At 60.5% G+C, this 26,307-nt stretch overlaps 1 protein-coding gene across 7 annotated transcripts in view; it reads right to left on the bottom strand.

Moving 5' to 3' along the window:
• Window positions 1–25,447, bottom strand: part of DLGAP4 (DLG associated protein 4) — a 70,107-nt gene extending 44,660 nt beyond the window's left edge. For 2 of the 7 annotated variants that reach the window (XM_074157685.1, XM_074157683.1), the window contains exon 1: window positions 367–621. Coding sequence is in view for 5 of the 7 variants with exons in the window: in XM_074157683.1 (XP_074013784.1) it covers window positions 367–397 (31 nt within the window). In the remaining 2 variants the exon portion in view is untranslated. Of the gene's footprint in view, window positions 1–366; window positions 626–9,145; window positions 9,393–10,523; window positions 10,575–13,495; window positions 13,611–16,923; window positions 17,142–22,185; window positions 22,199–22,837; window positions 23,009–23,732; window positions 23,787–24,410 lie in introns of those variants that run through there. The other 5 variants (XM_074157678.1, XM_074157681.1, XM_074157679.1 and 2 more) reach the window with 5 other exon arrangements.
• Between the last annotated feature and the right edge of the window lie 860 nt (window positions 25,448–26,307).

Below are 26,307 nucleotides of genomic sequence, written 5' to 3'. Positions count from 1 at the left end.
CCGGCCTGACCCGCCGCCACCCTGCTCTGCTTCCCGGGAATGGGCTCAGCGCCGCGGGGGGACCTGCTCTCGGGGGCGGCGCTGCCCTCCGCCCCCCCACCCCCCAACAACGCAGACCCCCGCGCAGCGAAGGCGGCATGCGTGGGAAGATCGGGCACCCCACCCCACCGCTCCCCGGAGCCCCCCCCCGACCCCCGGAGCCGCGCGTGGGAAGCGGAAGCGCCACCTGCGATCGCGGCGGGGCGGCGGGCCCGGCAAGCGGCGGCAGCAGCAGGCAGGGAGGCAGGCGGGGCGCGGCACCCCCGCCGCGGAGCCATGCAGGGCCCGGCCCCCCGCCCGCCCGCCGCGCCCCGGGCGGTCACTCACATTGCTTGAGGAGCTCCAGACACAAAGCCATGGGAGACACAAAGGAGGGGCGGAGGGGACCGGAGAGACGCGGGGGAGGGTGGCGCGGGGCCCGGGTCCCGCGGAGGGGAGGACGGGCCGTGCCCGGCGGAAGGAGGAGGAAGAAGAGTAGGAGGAGACGGGGCCGCGCCGGCTGCTCCTGCGGCCGGGAGGAGGGAGGAGACGCGCGGAGGAGCCGCCGCCACCGCCGCACTCACCGCGCCCGCCCGCCGCTCCGGCTGTGCGCCGCGGGCGGGGCCGCGCATTAAAGCCCCGCCACGCCCCGCCACGCCCCGCGCGTCACAACCACGCCCCGCGCACGCGCGGCCCCGCCCCCGGCGGGGGAAGGGGTGGGGGGGGCGCGCTCCCACGGCCGGGCGGGGTCGCGCGTGTTCCCTCCCGAGCCGCGTCCCCGCCCCCGGTAACCGGGACCCCCGCCAGCCGCCCGCTGCAGGCGCGGGGGGGGGGGGGAAGGGGGACAGCGGCTGTGCTGGGGGGCGGCAGCCCCGTGCGTGGCAGCGGCGGGGGAGCCCAACGCCCCTGAACAAAGCGGGCGCCGCCCCCCCCCCCCCCACGCGGGAGCTTTGTCTCCTCGTCACGGCCGCGGCTGCCACGGTGACACTTCCCCCGGCACACGCCCCCGCGCAGGAGTGGGTTTGGGTGACAGAGCCCCGCCGCGCTGCCGCCGCCCCCGGCACCCAGCGCCCCGGGACCCTGAGCGGTCGGTGGGTGCGGGTGCTGCGGGCGATGCTCCCACGCCCCGCTGCCCCAGGCGGAGCGCGGTTTTAGCGAGAGGGAAGTCCCCAGTGCAGAGACACATTCATGGAAAAGGACAGATTTGCCAGCCGAGCTCCGTCCTGACGGGCACCGGGAGAGGGAGCTGGGCCTCCCTTCACTGGGTGCTGCTGCTCTGCTTGGTGCCTGTGTTTCATGCCTCTTCACGAGGCTGCCCGAGCTGGAACGGTGGAGGAAGGACGTGCAAGGTTGGTACAGCTTGTGGGGCCGCAGGGAGAGCCTGCCCGGGCAGAGCCACGCCAGCTTTGGCACCCTGGGTCCAGCTCCATCCCTCCGGTCCTGCCTTGAGACACGTGGAGTGGAGGCTGAGGCTCGCCCGGGCTGTGGGGCCCAGGGAGAGCTCTGGGAGGGCAGAGCCATGCCATGTAGCAGGCTGAGGCGAGACAGGGGACACGGGTGCCCACAAGCCCAGTGTGGTGTGGATGCTGCCTAGGGGTGCTGCCCGCAGAGTGCTGGCCCTCGGGCAGCGCTTGTGGCTCTGCAGGTAGAGGTGTCACCCCGTGGCTCCCGCCAGGAGCACGTGTGCCACCCCGGCTCCTTGCTGTTACCGTCAGTCCTTGGATGCTCTGATTTATTTATGCCACGCTGGGCTCACGGCGCTGGGAGCAGAAGGCCTGCTCTGCAGCAAGGAGAGATCAAAGCGCCGTGGGGAAGCACCACACTGGGCTCAGGCGCTGCCGGCTCCGGCAGGCAGGGCTGGGCCACCGCCGCCCTTGGCGTTCAGCGATGGGATTGCTGTGGATGTCCTGCTTCTGCTCTTGGAAAGAGAGCAGCAAAGTGGGGCTGAAGGAGGATGTCACCAGAGAGACAGCCCTGAGACTTGGGACCTGCAGCCCAGGGCCTCTCCCCTCCACTGCCTACCAAGGAAAATGGGAAAACTTGTTTTCAGTTCAGCTGCTCTCAGGCTTGGGAGTGGTGAGCAGCGCCAGGCTGAGAGCCCCTCGGCCACACTGAGTGTGGCTCTGTGAAGCTCTGAGCTCATCTCTTCCTCAGTCCTCAGGAATATCCACATCGTGGCTCAGGAGATGGAAAAAATAATGGAAAAGCACAAAGGAGAGGAAAAGCAACCCAGAACAAGAGAAGCACGCATAAAGAAATCCTCATTTTGCTGCACTGTCTGAAATCCTACCAATGCCCAGACCTGGGTGCCCGGGCCTTACCAAACCTCCTCCAGCCCTGCTGCCCTTCCACACGTGTGCCTTGGCTAAGACCATTGCCGGTCACTGCTGGGCTGCTCCAGCCACGGCACAAGCCCTGTGGCCACCGAGGGAGATGCAGAGAGGTGCTGAGCGCCACCAACAGCAGGGAACACAGCGGCATCTGTGATTGCCTGGCACCAGGGCAGCTCTGTGCTCACCCGGTTCACATGGATGGCAGCAGGGCCAGCGTGCTGGGACGCTACCAGGCTCCTCAGCCTCAGGAGAGACCTTAGGTGTCTGCCGTACCCAGCACATTGCTCTCCAATCCGCACAGCCTCCCGGGCAGAGCACTGCAGCATGCACGGGCTCCCTGCTGCTCTCCCAGAGGCTCTGAGCGAGCTGAGGGACCCCTTGGTGCTTCGGTTTCTCCCTCTCTCCCACGAGGACAGCACTACTGCCTCCGTTTCCTGCCATCAAGGCTGGTAAAAGCAGCAAGAAGGACTTGGCTTTCTGACCACATTGCCAAAGGAGAATGGTGGCAGCTGCCTGCCTTTCCACTCCTTTGTAGATGGCCCCTGCTGGGAGAAAGCAGGCTCAGCCAGGACCTTGGAGCCGTGCCCACTTCCCAGTATTTAGTCTATGGGCAGCCGCTTCCACCTCCCCTGCATCGGCACAGCATCACGTGTGGGCTGCAGCTCCCCCCTCCCTGGGCATCCGGGCAAGTGACGTTTCCATGGGGCTCAAACCCACTGCAGCCCTGCCTGGGTGCCCGCAGCAGACAGAGAACTTGCTGTGCTGGGGGCTGCTGGGAGCAGAGCTGAAACCCGGCAGCAAAGATCCCCAAGCGCAGCTTTGCTGAGGCAGGAGGATAGAGATGTTCTGGTTTTGGTGGTGGAGTTGAGAGGGGGGTTGTTGTAGCCACGGTACAGGCTTCCTGGGGAAAAGGGAGTGCTATCTGGGCACACAGGAGTTTCCATAATAACAGGGAAAAGATTAGATGTGAAAAACGAACAGGTAAGCGTGGAGAGGAACCGTTATCATAAATTTCTTTGTGTCCTACAGACATGAATAGATCATGGAACGCGTATGGATACCCTTTTTTCCTCTTACAAACACTGATGGAGCATGCAACAGAAATCTTTCCCTGGCGCGCATACACATACACACACACAATCTCTCTCTCTCTTTCTAATCCCTTTCCTGCTGGTAGAGAAAGCTATTTCTGGAACGTGAAATCTAGGTCAAAAAGAAGGAGAAAATCTGAAGGGAATGATAACAGTCTCTCTCCTCAAAGGCCATACGGGGTCAGCTCTGGCTGATACGATTAGCAAAGGGGCCGCAGTGGTGCTTTGCTCCTCAGCTGTGGCCGCTCACGCATGGGCTGAACAGCGTTTCCTGGCCTGGTTTGGTTTTTCTTTTGCCTTCACACCACTGCTTTTTCCCCACAAGAAGAGAAGGCCATGACAGCCGAGAGAGGAGGGGAACAGAACTTGCCTTCCTACCCAGAGACCAGGTAATCACCGAGCACAGAGGAGGAGGAAGAAGAAGGGTGTCTGCATCTATCCCTCACAAGCCAGCTCTACGTGACGTTCCCAGAAGCCGTGGAAACTCATCCCACAGTGAACCAGCCCCTGGGGATTTGGTCAGCACGATGCACGGAGGTGTGCAGGTGCTTTGTTTTTCCTCCGCTAAGCACAACCATGCAAGAGCATCAGTGCCAGGGGACTGGGATCTGCCTTCTCCCAGGGCAGGGTTCCCAGCGCAGCAATGGTCCCGGGAGCCATCTCTCTAATTTAGTGATGAAAAGAAAAGAAAAAGCAATACAAAGAAGACAGAAAGCAGGTTGGAGGCAGAGGGGCATCTTCTGTCATGACTTTGGAGAGTGTCTCTCCCAGGTAGTGCTCCCATACCCAGCCTGGGCTTGGCAAAGCTCTGGCATATGGATGGGCACAAGGTGTGTGCAGCCCTGGCAGTTGTTTATGGGGGTGCTGGCGGCTCTCAAGGATGAGCCTCATGCCTGGCTGTGGCTGGGGCCAAGGTTGGGCTGGCCTAAAGGGCCAGACTTTCTCCAGCTCCTTCTGCTCCAGGTGCTGTGGTTCCTGTGCTGGGCTGGGGGCCGGCAGCCAGAGCTGCCATCACGGGGTCAGCAGAGAGGGAGAACTGGAGGGTCACTGCCCTCCAGAGCTCACACTCTCAGGGACGTCTTAACCATTGGTAAGACAGCCTAGTCCTGAGGGAGGCAGAGCTGGGTTCCCTGGCCTCCATGGAAGAGATTTAGGCACAGGATAAGGAGCCAGGCACCTGGGCTTTCTGGGAACAGGCTGCTGAATGCCAGGGCAGGATGCTCTGATACCGGATGGCACAGGGAGGACTGGAAGGAGCTCGAGCAGGAGCTGGTTTGGTGTGAGCTCTCCCTGCTGTCGCTGGTGCGTTGGATGGAGGCTGGGCTGGGGTCTCCCCACTGGGGGTTCTCGCCTCTTTTTGCTGTGCTTGGCTCACCTCTGCTTTCCTGTCTCCCTTGGACATCAAATATTCAGCTCTGTATTCCAAGCAGTTTATTAAGCAAGCAATTCCCAGTGCTGCCTGTAATAAGGAGGAGCTGGGGCTGGGGAGCCCTTTGTGGTGCTCCGTGGCTGTCACTGAACGCCTGGCAATTAGATGAATAGGTTTCACTGGGGCTTTCGAGTCTCCGGCTTCATAAGGCACAAAGCTTTGTTTAACGCTGATCAAGGGCAGCTCATCATCTGTCTTGCTGGCTGTCAAATGCGAGCTAATTGCCTTGTAATGCACGAGTGACACGGGCGTTTGTGGGAGGAACTGGCTTGTCAGAGGTGTGACGGCTGTCAGGGCTCTCCCACCCAGCCGTGCTCCCCACACACACCCTGGGACTGCCAGCCCTCCCTGAAATGGAGCTCGCTGCACCTTCTCATGCCCTCAGCTGGTGGCTGAACCCCTTTCCTCAATCCCCATGCTGTCCTCAAAGAATGAGAAGCTGGTGTCAGCCACAGCATTGTTGCTGCTGGTGCCTCTTTAGGATGTGACCCTACAGAGAAGAAACCTAATCCCCCTCTTGGGGACTGGGTACGTGATGGGAACAATTCCTCTGGGCTGGTGCACGGGTGCCAGTGCAGGAGGGCGTCTGTACGAAGGGAACGGGTGAGGACTCTCGGTTGTTTCACCCCAGAGCCCTGCGTGGAGCAGTGGCCATGAGTGACCATTAGACCTGCGGATGACGGTGCACCCGCTTCTCTCTGTTGGTCCAGACCGATGCCATCAAGCTGAGAGGTACCAATCTGCTGCCCCTCGTACAACACCAAGCAATTAAAGCCTCAGGGAAGCACATTTGCAGGGGGAACCAAGCCCGGGTGGCTGATTAAAGGTGTGACTGCCATCCAGATATGCCTCCTGCCTTCCCCATCATGCGGACACACAAACACAGATCCTCCTCTCCACTTCCCACCCTCTCCATCAAGAATGTTTCCCTCCCCAAGCCCCAGCAGCCAATGCAAAAGGCTGGAGGATGTTCTGGAAATCAGCAGATCTCTGCTGGGTCACGTCAGAGAGAGTTTGCAACCAGACATTTTGAAAGCCCCCTTCTGTGCTATGCCTGCTGTTGCTTCCCAGTGTCAGCCCGGATTTGCAGCAGCGCTGAGCTCAACATCGGCTGTATGGCCAGCGAGGAGAGGGGTGGGCTTGCGGGGAGGGGGGGCGAGCCAGGGTGGGAAGAGTGTGGGGCAGAAGCAGGGCAGAGAGGGTGGTAAGAAGGAGGGACAGGGCTGAGCAAGCAGCCCCACTCCCCACCCCCGGGGGTCTCTTCCAGTCCCTGCCTCACCCTGTGGACTTTTCTGTGATGACTGCAGAGCACAGGGCACTGGAGGGGAGACGTGAGGGCCTGGGCGTGTCCCTGGGGGGGAAGGCCTGGAGCTCCCACTCCCCCCTCTCCCTGCTGCTGGAATGGGGCTCTGACCTGGCTCCGACCAACAGCCCACCCCAGCACTCTGGCAGCTTTGCCCGTGGCAGATCTGCTGAGGCTGCCCTGAATCCTCTCCTCCTCCCCCCATAGCTCTGTGGTCTGGGGCCAGAGCTCATGCCAAGAGCAGCCTCGGGCAGGTTGGACCGGACCCCAGTGTCCCCATGGGTCACAGGGCTCGCTGTCTGCCTCCACTGTACAACCCTGGTGAGAAGCCAGACTCCTCCTGCCTGCTCTGGTGTCCAGGAGCACTAAGGCATCACCTTTTCTAACCGGTTCCCGAAAGTATTCCCAGGATGGGACTCCTCAGCTCCTTGTACCCTGCATTACAGCCGAGCCACACCTGGAGCACCAGGGCTGGCCAAGCCGAGAAGGACACAGGCTGCCTTGAAGAAAATGATGCAAAAGTGATGCAGATCAAGTGACTTGAAGCATCATGGAAAGATAACAGGTTTCTCTTCTGGCAAGGGCCTGCCAACTCCCCTGAGCATCTCTCCAGAGCCTGCTCCCACCTCCTGGCACCCCAGGAGGGCCTCATACCAGCCGAAATGCTGCAGCCAGAGCAGAGCTGCTCCCCACACTGCAGCGTCGCACAGCTGAACCTGTCGGCTCTGCCCAGGCCTTCAGGAGCCATTTGCAGAAGCAGCATCTCCAGAGCAATGCTCCTCCCCACCGCCCACAGCCCTTGCACGCGTTTTCCAGGAGAGGCACGGACCACTGGGGACTGAAGCCACTGCTGCAGATCCTGCTTTGGTAAAGGATCTGCAGGTGGAGCCTGGCTGCACCAAACATGTCCCCGGGCCAGGGCAGTGCTGGTCTCCACAGCAAGGAGCCAGCACCAGCTCATTTTTGGATAAGACAGAAACCCAGCTCTTGCATCTCTTTCCTCCTGGGCTTTCCCAGTGCTGCAAGGGCTGAGCAGCCCCCACCGTTCCTCGCTGTCTTGAGCCAGTGCCCCCAGCATCCTGGGGCAAAATTACACCCTGGGGCAAAGCACTCGCCTGCCTTCCTTCCCACCAGGGAGCTGAATGTGTGGGGAGTTCACGGGAGCCTCTCCAGCAGCAATGCAGGGGGGCACAGTGGTCCTGCCGGGAGCAGGGGCAGCCCTGACTCATCCCAGAGGTGTTGGGTGCTCCGGCCACTGGGGAAGGGAGGGCTTGGCAAGCAGGAGGGCCAGCTCTGGCCAGATGTTTGGTGCAGAGATGGGCTGTGCTGTGATGCTGGGAGCTGCCCTGGGGGAGAGAGGGCCCTGAGGAACACCTGCTGAAGGGGGCTCGTTGCAGTCTCCCCCCTGCTCCAGGGGATGGAGTCAGTCCTGACTAACGTCGGAGGGAGAGGCCAGGCTCTTGTCCAGTGCAGCAATTAATAATCAAAAGAGAAGGGCTGGGAATGAATAATGCCCACATCCAGTGCCAGGCAGGGCGTCTGGAGCTGGGTATAGCCCTGCCCATTTCTCAGTGCACTGAGGCTGCAGGGTGCTGGGCTCTGGGGCTTGGAAAGGCTTGTTAGTGCCTTGAAACTCAGAGCAAGGCTTGTTTTTACCCCACAGCAGGGACGTTGGGGTCTCTAGTCTACATACACCCGATGGAGAGGGGCAAATAGGACTGGATGTTAGGCACCTACATGGCTGCTGCAATTCTGTCTCTGGGAGAGAAGGCAATTGGAGCCAGTCCAGCCAAAGGAAGAACTCCAGCACCTCACCCTCAGGAGATTTTGAAGACTCGTCTCTAGGCAGCAGCCTGAGGGCTGGGTGCACCGGGGGGATGCTCTCTGCCTGTTACCTCTTCTGCCCTGCCCGCAGGGTATGGGACCGGGGTGGGAGCACTGTGAGCCCAGCACACAGCACCACTCTGCCTCTGCACGGAGCCGGGCTGCTGCCTGGGTGGCTGGTGAGCCCCATGTTTGTCATGCCGCTGCCTGAGCTGTGTGGCTCAGGTCTGGGCTGGCCGGGGTCCTGCCCTCACCGGCCATGGCTCAGGCCCCTGGCTGGACAGGGTCAGACCTGCCTGGGCAAAATCACAAACCCTGCGGATCTGGAGGGGACAAATTCACACCATTCGCCTTTTCCCCCAGATCCGATCCCCCAGACCTGTTTCCAGGAGTCCTGCCCTGTGTGGGAACCTGCAAGGAAGTTCACTGTGAAGCCCAAAGCCTTGTCACACCTCCAGCACTGAGGGACAGATGCCTTCTGCCCTCCCTCCTCCTGTCAGCCCCAATTTCTGCCCCTGGCTGGGCTGCAGAGATCAGGACATGCTCAGACCCTGGGGAAGCAGCTACAGAGTCCCTGTTGGACTTTTTTCTTCCTGGGAGTTTTACAGAGAGGTCAAACCTGTCAGCTGCAGGCTGGATTGGAGTAATAAGAGATGCACAGTGGAGAGGAGGAGGAGGAAGGTGGAAGCTATTGACACTGTAGGGCAGCAGGGATGCTTGCCTGTGCCCGCAGGACTCCGGGCAGAGAGGGCAGCCAGAGCTCCCGGGCAAGGTGGGCATCCCACGGGGTGCTCCCAGCCACAGCACTCAGCCTTGGGTTTGGCTCGACTGGGTGAAGACTTTTGAGCCTCTGCAGGTCACATCAGCCATGCTGGCCAGATCCCAGCAACCAGAGCCTGTGCCATTTCAGCGCCCGCATCTGGAGATCCAGCCCCAGCCAGGCTGCTGGGCTTCCTCTCCAGCGCAGAGCAAGCCCCCACAAACCCACAGAAGCCTTGGAGAACCATGGCTGGAGATACAGGTGTCTAAGCCCAGCACCTCACATTCTTGACACCTCCCGGGCAGTTGGCAGCAGTATCCCCTGTCCCCGCTGGCGTCGTGCCCCCTCTCCTCCGTCCCCCTCCCACCACACGCCGCTGGCACTCACTGGTGTTGGTGGGCAAGGTCCTGCTGCCGCTGAGGCTGCCCGTCGGCGGGGGGGAGATGGAGCGGACGGAGCTTATGTCCTCTTCCTGGGAGCAGCCCGCCTGGATGGCTCGGAGGTAGCTGTGGCTCCGGGAACGAAAGTAGCTGGGCAGAGGCAGGTCCAGCACCTCCGCGGCGGCCGACTCAGCCTCGCTGTAGGTAGAGTCGCAGACCGCCTCGTACTGCTCCCCCAGCTCCGGCTCCGGCGCCTGCAGGGGAAGAGGGGCAGAGCCAGTCACCCCCTGCCCGCAGGCAGCCCTTTCCCTTCCCCTCCTGCCCCTCTCCCTGCTGCCTCCATGCTGCCCCTCTTGCCTGGTCCCGCTTAGGGCAGACGGGACCCGGTCAGTGCTGGTGGGGTGCAGGATGCCCGGGCTCTCTGTGGAGAGAGGGGGAAAAGGGGACCCTCCTTGGAGGCGAGAGGGTCCCTGCTTGTGGAGTAGGAGAGACTTACCACCACGGTGCCTGTGAAACACCCCCCAGTCTCTCATGGAGGGCCTGAGAGCACGTGAGGCTGAAATCCCCGTCTAGCCTCTGACAGGTCCCCCTGCCCCACCAGCACAACTGGGAGACCCTGCTGGGACAGGCATGCTCCTCGGTGGGGAGAGGCTGCCTGGCCCTACAGCAGGGTGCAGCGCCCAGAGAGAAGGTGGGGAGGTGTGGGGACAGCCCCCATGCTAGACCAGGGCCAGGCTGCCTGGACTGCTTCTGGGTGGCACCATTGGGAACCCATCCTAGCCCAATCCGCAGTGGGGCACCAGGAGAGGGCTCGGCAGCAGGCTGTGGCGAGGCACGAGCAGAGAGGGGCAGCTTCACTCCCTGCTTCTCCTGCTGCCCCCACCTCCCTTCCACCCATGCCCCCGGCCCTGCCCCGCTCTCCAGGAGCAGCGGCTGGTCAAACCCGGACTCAGGAGAGGCTCACCCGGGTTAAACCAGAGACAGCCTAAAGCAGAGCGTTCTGAAATACAGATGAGAGGTGCTGAGATTCGCCCTGTTGCCCACTTCCATCTCTCCTGGCCCTTTCTTTGGCCTCAAGGACAGTATTTCTGCCCAGCATTGGCATCTGAGCTCCACAAAGTTTGGTTCAAAAGGTTCATCTACTTTCTCCCTAAAACTGACAGTCCCTGACCCCCTGCCAGGGCCAGGGCAACCAAGCTCTCCAGCTGCCCTGCAGTGTCCAGGTTGGGAGTGCTGCCTCCTTTTCCTCTTTCTCCTCCTCCTCCTGCCGCTGGCCCCAGGTGTGGGCTGACCCCACAGCCTGCCTCGCACCCTGCCGTGGGTGTCCAGGCTGACCTGAGAAAGCTCTGTGAGGAAGGAAGAGGGAAACACCAGTGGGACGGTACCTGCTCTCCATGGGTAAATATCTGAGGGATAAGTGAGGGGGGTCCAAAGATCTGGAAGAAAGAGTTGGAGAAGGTTAAAGGCCAAGAACAGGGGAGCCCCTCACACAGACAGCCATTGCACAGGGACCGAGGACGAGGGGAGCGGACGGCCCATCCCCTGGGCCACTGCTGCTGACACTTCAGTACAAATTCAGGGTTCATAAGATGTCAAGCAAGATGCCGCACAGGCCCCTCAGCGGCACAAACACGGCATGGCAAAGCTCCACGGGACGCCTCCCAGAGGGAGAGAAGCTGCTGATGCATTCAGCCTGTGGTATGCACCATATATCAATAATTATGTATATATACACAGGGCACACTTGGGACACGCAGTGCTGGGACACCCCTTGGCACACATGGGTTGCCCGTGGCTGCTGGACAAGGGCTGGTGTGGCTCCCAGTTGGCTCCTCTGGGAAGCCCCCAGCGTTGGCCAGCACCTTGCAGTGTGGCCAGGAGCAGCGATGGGCCTCCGCAGCCTGCAGAGCCGGGGGTGTATGGGCGGCCTGAGTGCTCCGCGTCGGGGAAACTGTCCTTCACCCTGATGGGGTCGGGCTGGCCACCTCACTGCTGTCTCCTCTGTCCCCACACCAGGAAGAAGCCACACGGAAGCGGCACTGCCTTCTCTCCATAGCAAAGCCACGGCACACACTCGGCATAAGGACAGATGCCCGACAGACACTGCGCTGCCTGTGGGGAGGAATGTCTTCTCCTCCTCTCCATCCCTGGTCTGCAGAGCACATCCACCCACTGAGTTCTGCCCTGCGTGAGCTGCCCAAGATGACCCGTCTTGGGAAGGATCCTGGTTCAAAACCTACCCGAGGGAAGAGGCTTGGCTCTGGGGTCTGGGTCTGGCCCTTCTACACAGGGCACAGCTCAAAGTGTGGATAAGCAGTGTTGGGGGGCCACCAACTGGCCCTCTCTGGCCACTGCTCCCCTTGGTGTGACAGGCACACCTGGTGAATCCTGGACTTCCAGAGGTTTCGAGGTGGAAGTCAGTTGGGACTTGTCTTTCAGAGCTGAGGTTGCTCCTCTGTGGGAGGACATTAGGGTCTTGCTGGACACACAAGGAAGGTGTTGGAGGTCACACAAAAGAGAGGGCAGGGGAGGAACTGCCTCTGGCACCGGATGAAAGGGCAGGTCAGACCCACCAGAGGATGAGACCAGCACACACTGGTGGCTGTACCAGCTCCATCCTAGATCAACAGATGTGCAACTCGTGGGAGGCTTCTAAATCCCAACCCAGCTGCAACTGAACTCTCTGTGATTTGGAGGAAATCAGGCAAAGCGCACATGATGACAGCAGACCCACACTTGTGCGAGTGTTGTGACTGTCGGCGTGTCCCCAGCGTCACTGTGCTGCCAGTCTGGGGCTGGGGCATTTGCCTGGGCAGCTCCTGGCACATCATGGGCTGCTCAGACCCTCCAGCTCCAAAGCCCTTCTGATGTCTTCATGGGGGTGCTGCACTCAGCTGCTAAATGGCAGTGTTAGACAGGGAGAAAGCACAGACTTAGCCCACCCATTGCCTTCACGCAGAGACCTGGCTTCAGACATGGATTTACACGCAAAAGACAAGAATGTAACAGTCCTGACCCCTTCTCAGTGCAAAGAGACACCCGGCTGTTGATGTACAAGGAACGAGACTGACCACAAGGAACACGTATGCCCACCAGCAATGCCCCCTGCCCTTCCCCAGAGCCCTCCACCAAGGGCTCCAACCACTCCACGACAGCAGGAGAAACCAGCTGTGGGGCTGGAGAGGCTGGGCTGGGCCCGAGGAGACTCAGAGCCCCACACATCTGGAAGGGAACCCCGGCAGAGGATGCCCACCCTCCTCCATGCTCTGGTTCGTGGTGTCCCTCCCACGGCTTTAACCCCTGCCTCATGCTGCTGCCCCTGGCCACTGCCCACTGGCAGAGCAGAGCAGCACCGAGGGGGCACGTGTTTCCTGCAGACATGCGTGAACAGGGACATGGCAGAGGCCCAGGGTGACAGCGAAATGGCTGGGTGAAGCTTGTGGAGCCATTGCTGCCCCGGGGACCTCCACTTGCACACCAAAAGGACGGGTCCCCATCCCGGGGCTGAGATAAGCACATGGGACCTCTGCAAAGGCCTTGTCCTGTCACGGGTTATTTCCTGGCCTGTGAAGCCACTGGCTTATAGCCACCCGAGCCCTGAGCTGCTCCAGAGCAAGCCCAAGGGGAGGCACAGTGTGGGACAGGGGGTTAAACCCAGTTTGCACTGACTGCATCCCAGAGGTCAGGGTCAGGGCATGAGCCCACCCTGGGGGTTTGCCACCCACCATCAACATCTCACTGGCACCCTTGGCTTTCTCCTTCCCAGGGTACCCAGAATATCCAAGGGAAAGATCCCCAGCTAGCTGGCAGGACAGTGTCCCGAATTACGGGCACCCTGTTCCTGGGTCCAGCCTGCTGCACAAGGGACAATGTCCCCAGAGCTAAGCAGGGTCACTGTCCCCGGTGACCCGCGGCAGGGTCCCAGGCTGGACGCCACCTTTTGCCCTGGCTCTGCACCCACCCAGCGGGCATGAGGAGCTTGCAGCAGGAGCCAGCAGCCTTGCAGGTGGCTTCTGGGTGGTGACACGGTGGGACTCTGCGCTCAGAGCAGCCCTGAGCTTCACCCATGGCTGTGAAGCATCTCTCCGGGCTACCATTCCTGTGGCCATGGGCAGAGCTGCACCAGCAGTGCCGAGAGGAGGCGAAGCTAGAGGAAAGGGGGTCTAATATGAATCTGGATTAGGGAGCTGGCCTTGATGCTTTGGTAAAGCTGCCAGAGAATAGTGTGTGCAAGTCCTGGAGCGCAGCCAGTGCCTTATTTTGAACGGGGAAAAAGACGTTCCCCTCTCCCCGCAGCCAGCCTCCGGTCTCACTGGGGTGTGCTGATGCAGCGGGGCTTGGTGCTCCAGCCTCTCACCTGGTTGATGCAACTGGACTCATTGACGCTGTCGGAGATCTGGTTGTATTCTTCCTCCCAGGTTGGGAACTTCGGAGGTAGGAGGATCTCGACAGAGTCCAGGCGGTCGAGGCTCCTGCCAGCAAGAGAGAGAGAGAGCGTGAGGGGTGTCCCCAGGGTGGGGACAGTGCTGGAGCTGCCACCCTGCCGTCAGGACATCCCTCTGCCAGGCACACGTGGCAGCACGGAGACGATACTGGGCACTGAGTCCACCGCTCGGCCCCTGTTGCAGCTCCTGGAGCAGAAGGAAGCCCTTTCTCACCCTGCCGGCCCCTGGCGTGAGCTATCGAGTCTGGCACATGGGAGAAGGTTTGTGGGGTGTGGGAGAAGGAGAGGGGACAAGACCTCAGGTCCCACTGCCCCCAGGAACGCACTGCAGATGCCAGGTTAGTCCAGCCGAACCCCAGGGAGCAGGTGGGATCTGTGCCCGCCCCCAGAGTGACAGCCCTGGTGACAGACCAGCACAGGCTGATGCTGGGGGCTGGGGGTCAAGGAAACCAGCTCTTCCCTGCCTGGACTGCTGGGAAGGGGGTGTGAGAAGTGGGGTGAGAAATGACTTCTAAATGGCATTTTGTGGACTTTCTAATTGGAAACATCTGCGGGATTTTTCTTTTTTTTTTTTTTTTTTTTTAAATTATTTTATTTGTGTAGAGGAACCCAAAAGATTATCTGGAAGATCAAGGGGAGCCAAGCCTGACTGACAGTGTTACAGGAGCAGAGGGGGGCAGTATTTCCAGAGCAGCTTCTGCTGCAGGCTCTGCAGAAGCACTGTCCCCATGTCCCGGGGCTCAGCAGCAGCCTCTGCAGCCGAAGAGCAGGGCTGTCACTGACCTGACCCAGCCAGGGTGACAGCTATGGCCTCTGCTGGGACCCAGGCACACAGGGGCCAGGAAGGATGTGGAAGGATGGGAGGGACGTGGGAGGAAGAGGTGGGATGTGGGAAGGATGAGGCTCCCTCGCTCTTCTGTTCTGCCATGAGACCCTGCGTAAAGGAGTCCTTGTCACAGACCAGGTGGGGCATGGTGGAGGACACAGCCATGCCAGCCTGGGAGAGCTGTGGGGACTCTCCCTCTGGAATTGCCCACAGTCCCTACAGCACCTTGGGGTGCTGCTTCCCCCGCGTCCAGCAGGTTCGTGGGTGCAGAGGTCTGTCCCTCAGCCTGGGGGACAGCAAAGCTGGGGGCAGTGTGTGTCCCTCTGCAGGAGACCTCTGCAGCCTTTGGACCCCCAGGAAGGACCATGGCACCCCCTGAGTCTCCATCCTGCGGTGTCATGACAGCAGGGAGTAGTCTCTTCTGCTGAGGGTGATGGAGGAGACACCCAGCCCCCAGGGGACCCACTGCTGAGTGGCCAAGGGCAATGTGGTGCCCCAAGCCCTGGGCTATCCATTTATTGCCTGTTTTCCCTCGGCCTGAGAGGGTTTTGTGCATGAGCTCACCATCAGTTGTGTCCTGGGGCAGGCAGTGTCCCTGCCAGCCTCCCTCTGCCCATCCCACTGGGCTTCACCCTGACCTCATAGCCAGCCCATGGGGAAACCGAGTCACAAAGGGGGCAACACACTTTGGAAGGGCAGAGACCCTCTCAGAGGGGCAGTCTCACTCCTCTGCACCTTGTCCTGGCTAAGGTTGAAGCCATCCTCCCTGTGGTCCCTCCTGTCCCAAACCACAGGCCTGGTGCCCCTCGGCTGGTGGAGCCCGGAGATGGCCCCAGCAGCTCTGGCCAAGGAAACTGCAGATCTTGGCCAGGGCTGGCATGAGGCTGTGCCAGGGCACGGTGCCCCCACTGCTGTCCCAAGGCGGTGCCAGGCTGGCGGGGCACCTCAGGGAAGCCCCACAGCAACCAAAGCAGCCACGGCATCCGAGAAGCTCCATCCGAGAAGCAAGGGGGAAGAGGCGAGAGGGTGATCAGCAGATGGCAGCCGTGCTCGTGCTCTGGGCCGCTGCTCCCACCTGGCCTCTGCCCGGCACAAGCCCTCGCCAGCCCGCACCAGAGGGGATGGGCAGGCCAGGGTGCCATGTCCCAGGAGCTGCGGAACCCCGTCCTCCCATCCAGCACATCTCCTGCTGGTGCCAAGCACTGGCAGCAATGGCCACGTCCAGCCCAGCCCTGCCCAGAGCCCTGGTCGCTGCATCCACAGCTGCTCTGGCTCTGCCCCTCCTGCCCTGACAGCCCCTTCCTCAACGTTGCCTGTCGTGGGCTCCGGCTGGACCCCAGCAGCCCTGGTGAGGTCATACCCTGATGGACATATGACCTGAGTGGACAATAAGCCCAGGACAAGAAGAACCTCCGTCTCTCAACTTGAGTATTTTGCATCGGAGACCCCTGGACCCAACTCTTCTCCCCCTGAGGTGGATGTGAAGGTAGGGATTGGGGATGGATTCAGAGCAGGCATTTCCAGGGCTCCCCGCAGTTAATTTTGTCACAATCTCTCAGCAGAAAGTAGCATCTGGTCTGCAAACTGAAGCCACCATGAGGGGTCTCCACACTGCCTGCTGCACCCTCATTTCCTTCTGGCTCTGTCTGCTGAACATCGGCAGTTCATCTGCGGTGGCCCCTGCCTCCTCCTGCCACCCTGTGCTGCTCACACCCCCCTGAGCCACAGCATCCGAAACAGTGGTGGGCTGTTACAGCCCCTGGGTGCTTTGTCCTGGGAAGCGGAGCGGCTAGTGAGGGCACTGCACAGCATCACTGCTGGTCAGGTGTTCCACACAGACCCCGTCCTGCAAGGACCAGCCTCTTGCTCATCAAGCTTCTGCTGTGTTCCCCTCCCTCTGCTGTCCATCTGGCTCAAGCCACTGTGGGTCTTCCTCCCTCAGTACCTGGTCCCAGACCTCTTAGCTCATCTCTCCTGGCCTCAGGGTATTACCCAGCCCAGTGTGCCAATGGGGCACTTTCTGGCTGGTCCCAGAGTCCCTGGAACACCTGTGGAGCAAAGCAGACGGCACAGTCCCAGCAGCCTGTGGGCTGTGTGCCAGGTGCCCTCAGCCATGCTGGCTGAGCATCTTCCACCTCTGAACAGCATCGTGGGGTTGGGTTCTCTGCACTCCCTTGGAGGAGCAGATGCTCAGAGAGGAAATGCACACAGCTCCATCAAAGGAGTGCCCTCCCCATCACTGAGGGGACAGGGACCTGGAGCAGGTTCCTAACAGCAGGGCTGTCTGGAGACACCAGGATGGAAAGCTCTCTCCGTTCCTCTGTTACATCTTCTCCTGTCCTGCTTTTCTCCTCATCTGCCTGCCCTGTGGGCACTCTGAGCAGTCTGAGCTGGGAGCCCTGAGGGTCTCTGATCGCCACATGGGGTCTCCATGTGGGTGCTGCTATCTAGACCCCAAGGACTGCTTCTGGGGTAACCCCTGGGGACCTGTGCAGACCTCCCAGAGGAGCGTTACCTTTGTGTGGTGCTCTGCTCACTCAGGGACTGTTGGGTAGCCTTGAGGTAACTCTGCCTCCGAGCTGCAGTTTTCGGGGATGGTTTGGGGCTGGTTTCTGAGTCTTCACTATCATCATCCCCCATGGCTTTGATGTAGCTCCCGCTCCGCATGCGCCGGCACGGGATCTCGCTGTCTTTGTCCCGAGACAGCGTGTTGTTCCACTCCCCCTGAGGCACCTGCAAGAGCAAGGGGAGCATGAGCAGATGTGAGGGACAGCACCTCTGGGACCAGTGGGATCGTGGGGACTTGGGGGGATTGGTGGCAAGGACAACTGTTGGACCCTCAGCTGGAGTGGAGTGGCAAGGGGCAACACAATTCCTTTCCAACCCTCCCTTAACAGATCATGCCAGACAGCCTTGCGTTTGATGGCCTGTTTCAGCACATCTCCCCACAGCCATTCACCACCCACCACCGCAGACCACCTTCACACCGCACCATGCGCACACAGTTGACACAAGCTGCACAATGCCAGACATGACGGGGAGGGAAGAGTCTCACCAGGGCTGTGCTGGGCACTGGGACAGGAGCGGCACACATTGTTCAATGCAAAGCCCACGCTCATTTACCGTAAAGTGCACAGACTGTTCAGGCCAAGGCAATCAAGAGCTGTTGAAGACCAGGACCCGTGGATCAGAGCCCAGACCTTCACTAAGTCCAACAGCCTTTAAGGCTTCTGAGTTGAATGTGACTCCATGTGGCTGAAATTAGTTTCTGAAGCCAGACCAGACCCTCAAAAGTCCCTCTAGAGCAGCTCAGGAACATGGACCTTGTGCTGGCCTCTCTGAACAGATGAGTAGTACCTTGTGCAAGAAAAGGACTTCTAGCTTCACCGAGATGACAACTCTGCAATTAACTTAAGGCAGACATGCTGTCTTGTTCCCTCGTTAGAGATGGGTGAGCTGATGTTTCCACGAGAGGCCTGAGGCACTGCACAACCGAAGTGGCCAGCGCCCTGTCTGCCTGTCCTGCAGGGTTTGGGTAGGGGACCGGAGGCACAGCCAAGTGCCAGACATCAGCCCACGACAGATCAGGACAAGACCCTCACGTGGTGTGGGACCAGCCTGGAGAAAGATGGGGCAACCTGAGTTGCCAGGAGCAAGCCTTGGTTTTGTGGCTAACTTGGTTTGTAGCTGGCCTTTGACCTGCCCTTAAGCTGAGGAGATGTGGTCAAGGAGAAGCAAGGGAAGATGTGAAGAACGCAGCAATGTGCAAACCATGCAGAGACGGGGAGAGCCCGAGGCCCCCCAGTCTGCTGGCTGGGGAGTGCCGTGGGGAGCAGCAAAGGGCCTTGTGCTGAGCACAGCTCGTGCTGCTGAGAGCACCCACATTGACTCTGCTGGATGGAGCTGTTGGACTTGCCCAGCTCCCCAAGGGGCTGTGGATCCATCAGCCAGTGTTATGTAGTGCTTTGGGGACGCACAGAGCTGTGCTGCCGCTGACTGTGATGAGCCAGAGCCGTTAAGCACAGTGTGGCTCCTGTTCTCCTCCTTGTTCACAGCAGGCATGTTCTGTGGGAGCCAGAGCTTGCCTGAGGGTGCCGTCTGCTGCTGCTGGGGTGCAACATCTTCGGGTGAGCTTCAGATCTGCAGGTAGTGGCTTCTCGTTCTTCTGAGAGGGCCCTGGGTGGGCCAGATGTGGGCTCAATCCACACACAACAGCTTAGCTCACTGTGAGGGCTTTCTTCTGCCCAAAGAAGCAAGGGGTTCAGCCCATGTCCTGCCAGCCTGCTCTTGCTGTCTGTGTTCAGGAGAAGGCAAGGGGGTGACTACGTGGACCAGATCCAAACAGCCTGTGGGACCTCTTTGGTGATGGGACTCCCACCATGATGTGCGCCCATGAGCCAGGACCCATGTTACTGGGGGCCATGGAACAGAGGGCCAGGGGCATCGTGTTGCCTGTGTGTGAGATCTGAGTGGGGACGGACGCGGAGCAAGTCTCACATGTGAGCCACAAGCCTGGCTAGGCCACCCTGGCCCCGTGCACTGCTGCTGAAGGTTCTCCCAGCTCTTTCCACTCTGCTCCCACAAGCTTCGTGCTTGGCAATGGCTTCTGGGCTGGCTGCCCAGCTCAGGGGCTACTGGGCGTTATTCAGCAGGTTTCTACACAAGTAAGAGCAGAGAGACCCTTCCCTCCCGGGTGTGAGCTCTCTCTCTGCCCCAGCCCAGCTTCCTCCACTGGGTGGCCCCGTGGTCAGCCAGGAGGGACCTGCTAGCCCCAGCTGAGTCCTGCCATGGGTGAGACCCCATAGGTCACTGGGATGGCTGGCTCTGACCCTTCCTAAAGGAGACGGAGGCCCTGAGAAGGACTTTTATACCCATTGTCTTGGCATCAGGTCTGACTTGAGACTGCATTTTGCTGCCTGCCTTCTCCTCAGGGTGAGTGGCAGCCTCCTGCCTGCACAGGTCTTGGGCCAGCAAGGGGCTGGGGCAAGGGGGCAGGCAGGGCTGGGGTCTGCAGCCCTTGGCTGAGGAGGCGAGAGCTTGCCAGCAGCCAGACATGCCAGCCAGGGGCCAGGGGACTACACAGCCATCCCCTGTGCAGAGGCAAGCGCTGTATTTTGTGGGGCAGTGAGATGTGCTGGGGTCAGCCTGGTGAGTCCAAGGACAGAGGGGACATTAAGACCTTGGGCTCCTGTGGCTGCTCTGGTGCTGCTGCTTGAGGGCAGGCTCTGTGGGTTGCTCAGCTCTGCCTGGGCTTGTGCATCTGCCTCCTGGCCATGGGCAATCTGGGCTCTAGGCAAACCCACACGAGGACAGGGTTTTCAGTACATCTCTGCTGGTGCAGCTTGCCTTCAGAGCGTGAGCCAAGCATCCCACAGCACTGCCTGCCCCGAACAGACCATTCCCTCTCCTAGGGACAGCCTCCACCAGCTTCCCCGCCGCACTGCGACAGCCCACTGCTCCTTGCTGAGCTGCCTCATTTCTCCTTTCCCTTGCCCCTCCTCTACTTCACGCCTTGGCAAGGCAGCAAGAAACAAAGCTGCTCTCAAGGTGCTCCACATTCCAGTTTAGCAGCGTCAAGGGGAAGGCAGATGCTTGGCAGGACACCCTTTGAATCTGGTGCCCCGGTTTGGAGCGTGTCCTGCTTCAGCCTGCACACAGAGTCCACAGGGACTCCCACAGCTCTTGCTCCCGTGGGACAGAGCGCAGGAGAAGTGTTTCTGAAGTGCCACACCTGAAAAGACAAGTGTGTGCCCTTGGAGATCTTCGGGAGCAGTGCAGATACTTGAGGTGCTGTTCAGGGTCCTCCGGTCTGCTTCTCTGCACCTTCAGGCACATGAGGAGCGTGTCCCATAGTCTCTGAAGCTCTGTGTTGGGGCTGAAGAGCCCAGAGCACCTCCTGCTGTCAAGGGATGGACCTCGACGGTGGCCAGTGCAGCACCTGGATGGCAGCAGCTTTCCTGGCAGCCGAGACCCTGGACCCCAAACACAGACCGTGAGCTACAGAAAGGACAAGTGGGAATGAGGACTGCCTTGTGTTGCACCAAAGCCCGGCACAGAGAAGATCAGGAGGCTCCTTCCTCACAGGCTGTGGCAGCCTTGCTGCTCTTCATGCTGCTCTCCCTGACATAGGCTGGCTTCTGCCCACAGTGCTTTGGTTGGTGTGAAAGGGGTGGGAGCAAGAGGACGCCCAGGTTGAGAGCCTCTGTTGGTGGCTGCTGGCATGGAGGGCTTGGGGATCCACCCTGCCCAGTGGCCACACAGGAGGGGAGGAGTGGGCAGCAGAGATGCTCTGCCAGGCTTCAGGATCCTCCTTTCTGCCCGGTTTTGGTCCATGCAGTGTCTCGTGGTGCAGGCATGTGGGATTCAGGCATGTGTTCGTCCCTGGGAGCTGGGCTCCGCCGACACCATCCTGCCACAATACTGCACGCTGCAAAGCAGCGGTGCCTTCTGGCTCTTCTGCTCTCCGTGCCACAACCTGAGCGTGGAGGAAAGAGAAAAGAAGGGGCCACACAGAGCTTTCCCCCTACCCTCATGCTGCCTGGGGCGTTCCCCAGTCTCTTGGAGCATTAAGAGAGGGGAGAGAGGAGGGAAGGGGAAAATACCAATCCTGGGTGCTGGGCAGGGACAAAAGAGCTGCACCCACCGCTTCAGTGAGGTCTGGGGGAAGAGAGACTTGCAGAGCAAACAGGCCTTCCACTCACACGCGTGCCAGTTCCGACATGCAGCCCGGCCCCGGCACGCACAGACATGCACGGCACACGAAGGCAGCGGCCGTGGGTCCTGCGGGGCCGGACGCAGCACACAGGGATGGATGTGCCATGCAGCCTGGCTCCGAGGCAGAGAGACTGAGCCCCACGTGGGTACACCCCGGCTCCCTCCAGGGCCCCGTCCCTCGTGGCATCCCGAGGGCTGCGTGTGGTCTCAGGCACATCCTCAAGAAAGCAAGCTGGAGCCCAAGCTGCCTTCGGGACCCATCTGTCCTTTTGGCAGGGCACCCTCTGGGAAGGACCTGAGCTAGGTTTCCTGCCCCATGGGTGCTCTGTGGGGCTGGCGTGAGAGCAGCCAGCATCTGTGGAGTGGCTGGCACTGAACGGGCCACCCGCTCTGCATTACAGATTTATCTTTGGGGCTACTTGGGGGTTAAGGAAGCTTCAGTGCTGTCTGACTGTAAATGGGGTTGGGGAAGCTAATCCTGATGATGCATCAGTCTAATGGTGCCTGTGGTATGACCCTGCCCCCTGGGAGCCCCGACACTGCTCGTCCCTTTGGTGCGGTCTCGGAATCCATGGACATGGGTCCGAGTCTGTGTGTGGGGCAGAAATGCTGCTCAGCCCTGCCTGCTCCTGTTCACCCCTACCCGGGGAATCTCTCGCTTCAAGTTGCTTCTTGGCCATTCGGATCCTGACCCCTCAGCCTCTTCCTTTGCACCACCAGCCACCCGTGGGGCCCATGGGGATGGGAGAACAGGAGACAGGGAGCACGGCCTCCCTCCCTGGGGACTGGGTTCTAAGGACAGTGCTGTTTCACCCTGGGGACTGCTCCTGAGAAATCCCCCACCCTGATGGGACAGGGCTGGACCTGGAGCTTGGTGATCACCCACTCTCAGCTCCAACATCTGGGTCTGGGAAAGGGCCTGGAAACATGACATGGACCCCCAGTAGTCTCCAGTGACCCCAAAGGCTACCCAGAGCCTACAAATGGGGCAGGGGAGGTGAATAGCCTTGGAGGGCTTACCGAAGCCTGGAGGCTGGGGGGGTCCTGTTTGTCCCCGTCACACTCCTCCTCCCTCCCTCGTGTCAGAGGACACTTCTCTACCTCTGGGACTCACTGGGCATTTCTGCCTCACAGCAGCCCCGTCCGCAGCAGGGCAGGACCTCTGTGCTCCCTGAGCACCGGGCTCTGGGGCCAGGCAGATGGTGGTCCCTCACCAGGGCACAAGCGGGAAGTGGGCTCATCCTGCGCTGGGGGGGGGCGGGTGGCAGGGGACATGGGGCCTTGCAAAATGACGTTTCCCACACCTTCAGAGGTGACTTCTCCATCACCAGCTTAGTCCCCTTCCCGTGCCAAGGAGGGGTAGGGATGAAATCACCCCATCCTACCCTGATGACCCTGTGCCCTGTGCTCCGGGGCTCATCCCAGGTGTCTGGGGGCATCTGTTGGCTTGCAGGGGCACCAAACATCATGTTTTCTGGCCTGGGGCCTTGACTTTGCTGGTGAGATGCTGCCGGCCATGGGCTGCCCCAGCCGCTTGGGATGCCGGTGACACCCCGGCGTCCCCCAGTGCCCCTCCGGCCGTGCCGACAGGGGCTGCCGGCTGCTCCTGCTCCGAGTCTGGTGGCGCAGGCTGCCGATCCCCTCTGATGGTTCCCAGGAGGGTCAGGGTGAGGAGGGAGCTGGGCAAAAGCTTCCCCTCAAAACAAGATCCCTACCTGGCCGCTGCCTGCGTCGGTCGGCCCAGGGCTGAGGGGCTGGTCCCACCTCCGCGGGGGCTCGCTCGGCTGCAGCGGGGCGGCACCCGTGTCCTCCCAGCCGAGCGGTGGGGCTGCCCAGCTGCTGGCCAGGCTCACGCCACCCAGCTGTGCCCACAGCCCTCCGTCAGGCTGTCGAGAAACGGAGGCTCATTACATGGGTGGGGAATAACCAGCAGGGCAGACTCGCACCCCCGGCTGTGACCCAACCCCGGGGGGTGGGGGGCTGCCGGGGTCCCATCCGGCGCCAGAGGCTGCCTGCGCTGGGCTCTGCCGCTGCTCCCGCAGGGGGAACGGCGCCAGCGGACATTTTGTCTGCAGATCTGTAACCTCCTACGGCTTAACTGAAAGGAGGTGGGGGGCAAAGAAAAAGAAACCAGGCCGAGAACATTTTTTCTGGTGATGTTCCTGATGCAATAAGTCCCTCTGAAATTTGATTTGCAGCCGTGGCCAGCAAGGTATTGGAAGCAGAGCGTGCTTCAATAATTCATTGCTCTTTAAAGCTTCTAAGCCCGCTGGCCACAGCCAGGGGAGCCCATGACACCTTTGCATTAAAAAGGATGCTGGAGATTTATATACATAGACTAGTCCCCTCCTCCCCCCATCCAGGCCTGGCTTATTTATCTTCATTCCTCTCTCTAGGGCACAACCAGGTTCATGTTCTTCAAGTGCCGCTTTTTGAAACCACGGCAGTGACCTGGCGCTCTCGGTGACAGGGGGGTTCAAACCAGCATTAGCCATGCAGGCTTCTGCCATGCAAGTGGGGGGGCTGGCAGTGCCCTCCTGGCCCCCAGCCCTGCCCGGTGTGCGGGGGAGCAGCAAAGGCAGCCATGCCCCGCAGAGCTGCAGGTCCTACCAGCGCTCCGGGGAAGCTCTGTAGAGCAGGGCTTGCTGGGCACGCCGGCACATCCTTGTGATGCGTGGATATAAGGGGTCAAGCGTTAGTTATTACTGGTCACCTTCAACCCCTGGGATGGTGGCGGTGCTCGGCCAGAGGCCGGAGAGCTGTGTCCTGGTGGGATATGAGCTGCAGCCCCTGGGCATGCCCAGCTGCTTGAGCACTGAGTGTGACTATGTGTGGGCAGTTACGTGCCCAGCTGCCCAAAAGCCCAAGAGTCCACCCCACCACAGCATCTACAGGGCCTGGGTGGGCAGTGGGGATGTTTTGGGGTCCCGCAGCAAAGGGGGACCACAGCAGAGGGTGCTGAGGCTGCAGGGTGGGCACATCAGCTCTTCCCCATGCTGCCATGGCCCAGCACAGGGGCTGGGGGGTCCTGGAGCAGCGCTGCAGCTGGGGGAACTGGACCCCATCAGCACTCGTGTCCCTGCAGGAGGGGTGGCGGTTTGTCCCCAGGGCCGTGCTGAATTTAAACCCCCACAGCCCCCTCCTGGCAATGTGACTTGAGGTGGCAGCTGAACCACCTGGAGCTGTTTCGTAAGGTCTACTGGGCAACAGGGCGCCTGCCGAGAGGGTGTCCCCTGTCTTCCTGCGCTCCCCCTGCACGCAGCAAGCCCTAACCCCCCCGCTGCACGCACCTGCAGGTAGTGGTAGGCCAGGTCCTGATGGCAGGACTTGGACTTCAGCAAGGCTTTGTCGATCGTGGCGGAGGCTTTCTGGCACATTTCCCGGGCATGGCTGAGTGTCAGCGTAGACCAGGAGCCCCTCTTAATGTAGTTGGAGTCATTGTTGATGGGGATATTGGTGCAAGGAGTGACCTTGAGGTCGTTATTGCTCTTGGAGGATTTCAGCATGTGCTCGCTGATGGTATTGTAAGCGTGCATGAAGTACTTGGGCTGGCTGTGGTCCGGCTGCCGGCCCAGTGTCATGAGGCCCATTGGATTGCGGTAGCTGCAGGTGTCGCTGTCTAAGTTGTCATCTGAGCTCCACCAGCCTGATATGTTGGATCTGGTCCTGCGCTTGGGCTCAGAGGTCTTCGCTCGGTCTTTGCTCTTGCTCCTCCGGTTTTGCTTGGGGTCATCCGCCCCCTTCTTGCCGTTCACGTTGCCTTTGGTGGGGCCCTCCAGAGACTGGGACTTGGCAAATAGCTTCTGGACGGAGTGGACGAGGTGCCGGATGCGCCCAGGGCTCTCGCTCCGGTGCTTTGCATCGCTCCTCTGAAACTGGAGGGTGCTGAAGCCATCTCTGTGGATGGGCAACTGCTTCTCAAACTGGTCAAGGAGGTTTGCAGGCAGGCGGTTGATTTTAGTGGCTTGGGCATGGCTTGGAAAAGGGTTGTCATCCGGGACCTCAAAGTGGGAGTTGTAATGGATGCGGGGGAAAGTGCTGCTGTTGGAGATCTGGTTGTTGAGTGGAAGGAGACAGTCGCTGTGGAGGGTATTCTGGGCTGGGAATCGGGGGTCCATGGTGAAGGAATCAGTGGGGCTGAGGAGATAAGGGTTCCTGTCCTGGGGGGCATAAAGAGAGTCTTGAGGGGAGTCCAGGTTATCAGAGAGGTGGCGGCTTCTGTTATCTCCTAAGCCCTTCATGGTCCCAGTGTTTCCTAGACCATGGCTCGGGGATGGTGCGGCAGAGCCCTTGCAGGAGCACCGACCCTGCTCCCCCGCAGACGTCCCTGCACCTGGAGGAAGAGGAGAGATGCTCAGAGCCCCCCGAGAACCTCTTTGGCAGCCCACCCCTCACCAGGGCGTCCTCGCGAGGGCTGTCCCCAGCTCCAAAAGCAAATGCCACCAAGGTTAAGGGACGAAGGAGAGAAGCAGGATGGGAGAGAGATGACATGGTGGAGGGGAGGAGAAGGAGCGCAAGTCCAGGGGCTGGAGAGAACAGGGAGCAGGAGAGGAGTAGGGGAAGGATTCATTCTTTCTAGCTGCAGTTTAAGTGCTTGTGTGTCTCAGTGTTCAATCACAGGCTGCCTGAATAATGCTGCTGCTATTTTTCTGGTCTTTGCACATGTTTCTTTAATGGATACCCTTCCCCAGCCAGCATAATGAAGGCCGGCAGGGGCACTGCCAGCAAATCACTGCTCCTGTCCCATTTGTTCAGGGGGCTGGAGAAAAACCTGCTGCCAAACACAGCACACGGGTCTTGCCTGAGCCAAGGGAAGTCTGGAGCCAAGCATCCCGTCTTCTGCACTCTGCTTGGTGTTTCTGTGGTTACGGGCTCTCGGAGGGGGGCTGGCAGCCCTGCTCTGTGTGTTGTGTGCAGCTGCACTAATGCGATATGATGTCAAACGTCTCCTCTCCAACAGGCGCCCCGGTCTGTGGCGTGTTTTACCCTGGAGGAAATCATCTCAGTAGCTACGATGAGAGCAGAGGTGTTTCTGAACACTCAGAGCCTGACCTGAGAAGCTGTTTGCTGCTCGGTTGATCTTTCCTGCCTTGCTGCATCACTCCTGGTGGAGCCGTGTCACCCTCCGAGCCCGGCCGTCTGTCCTTTGCTAGGGGCTGAGGGTGGCCATCTGCGGTCCAGGTGT

The sequence above is a fragment of the Numenius arquata genome, chromosome 12 (genome assembly GCF_964106895.1).
Source record: "Numenius arquata chromosome 12, bNumArq3.hap1.1, whole genome shotgun sequence".
In the NCBI taxonomy this organism is placed as follows: domain Eukaryota; kingdom Metazoa; phylum Chordata; class Aves; order Charadriiformes; family Scolopacidae; genus Numenius; species Numenius arquata.
Note: the sequence above shows the minus strand (reverse complement) of the source record. Positions and strands in the feature narration are given on the sequence as shown.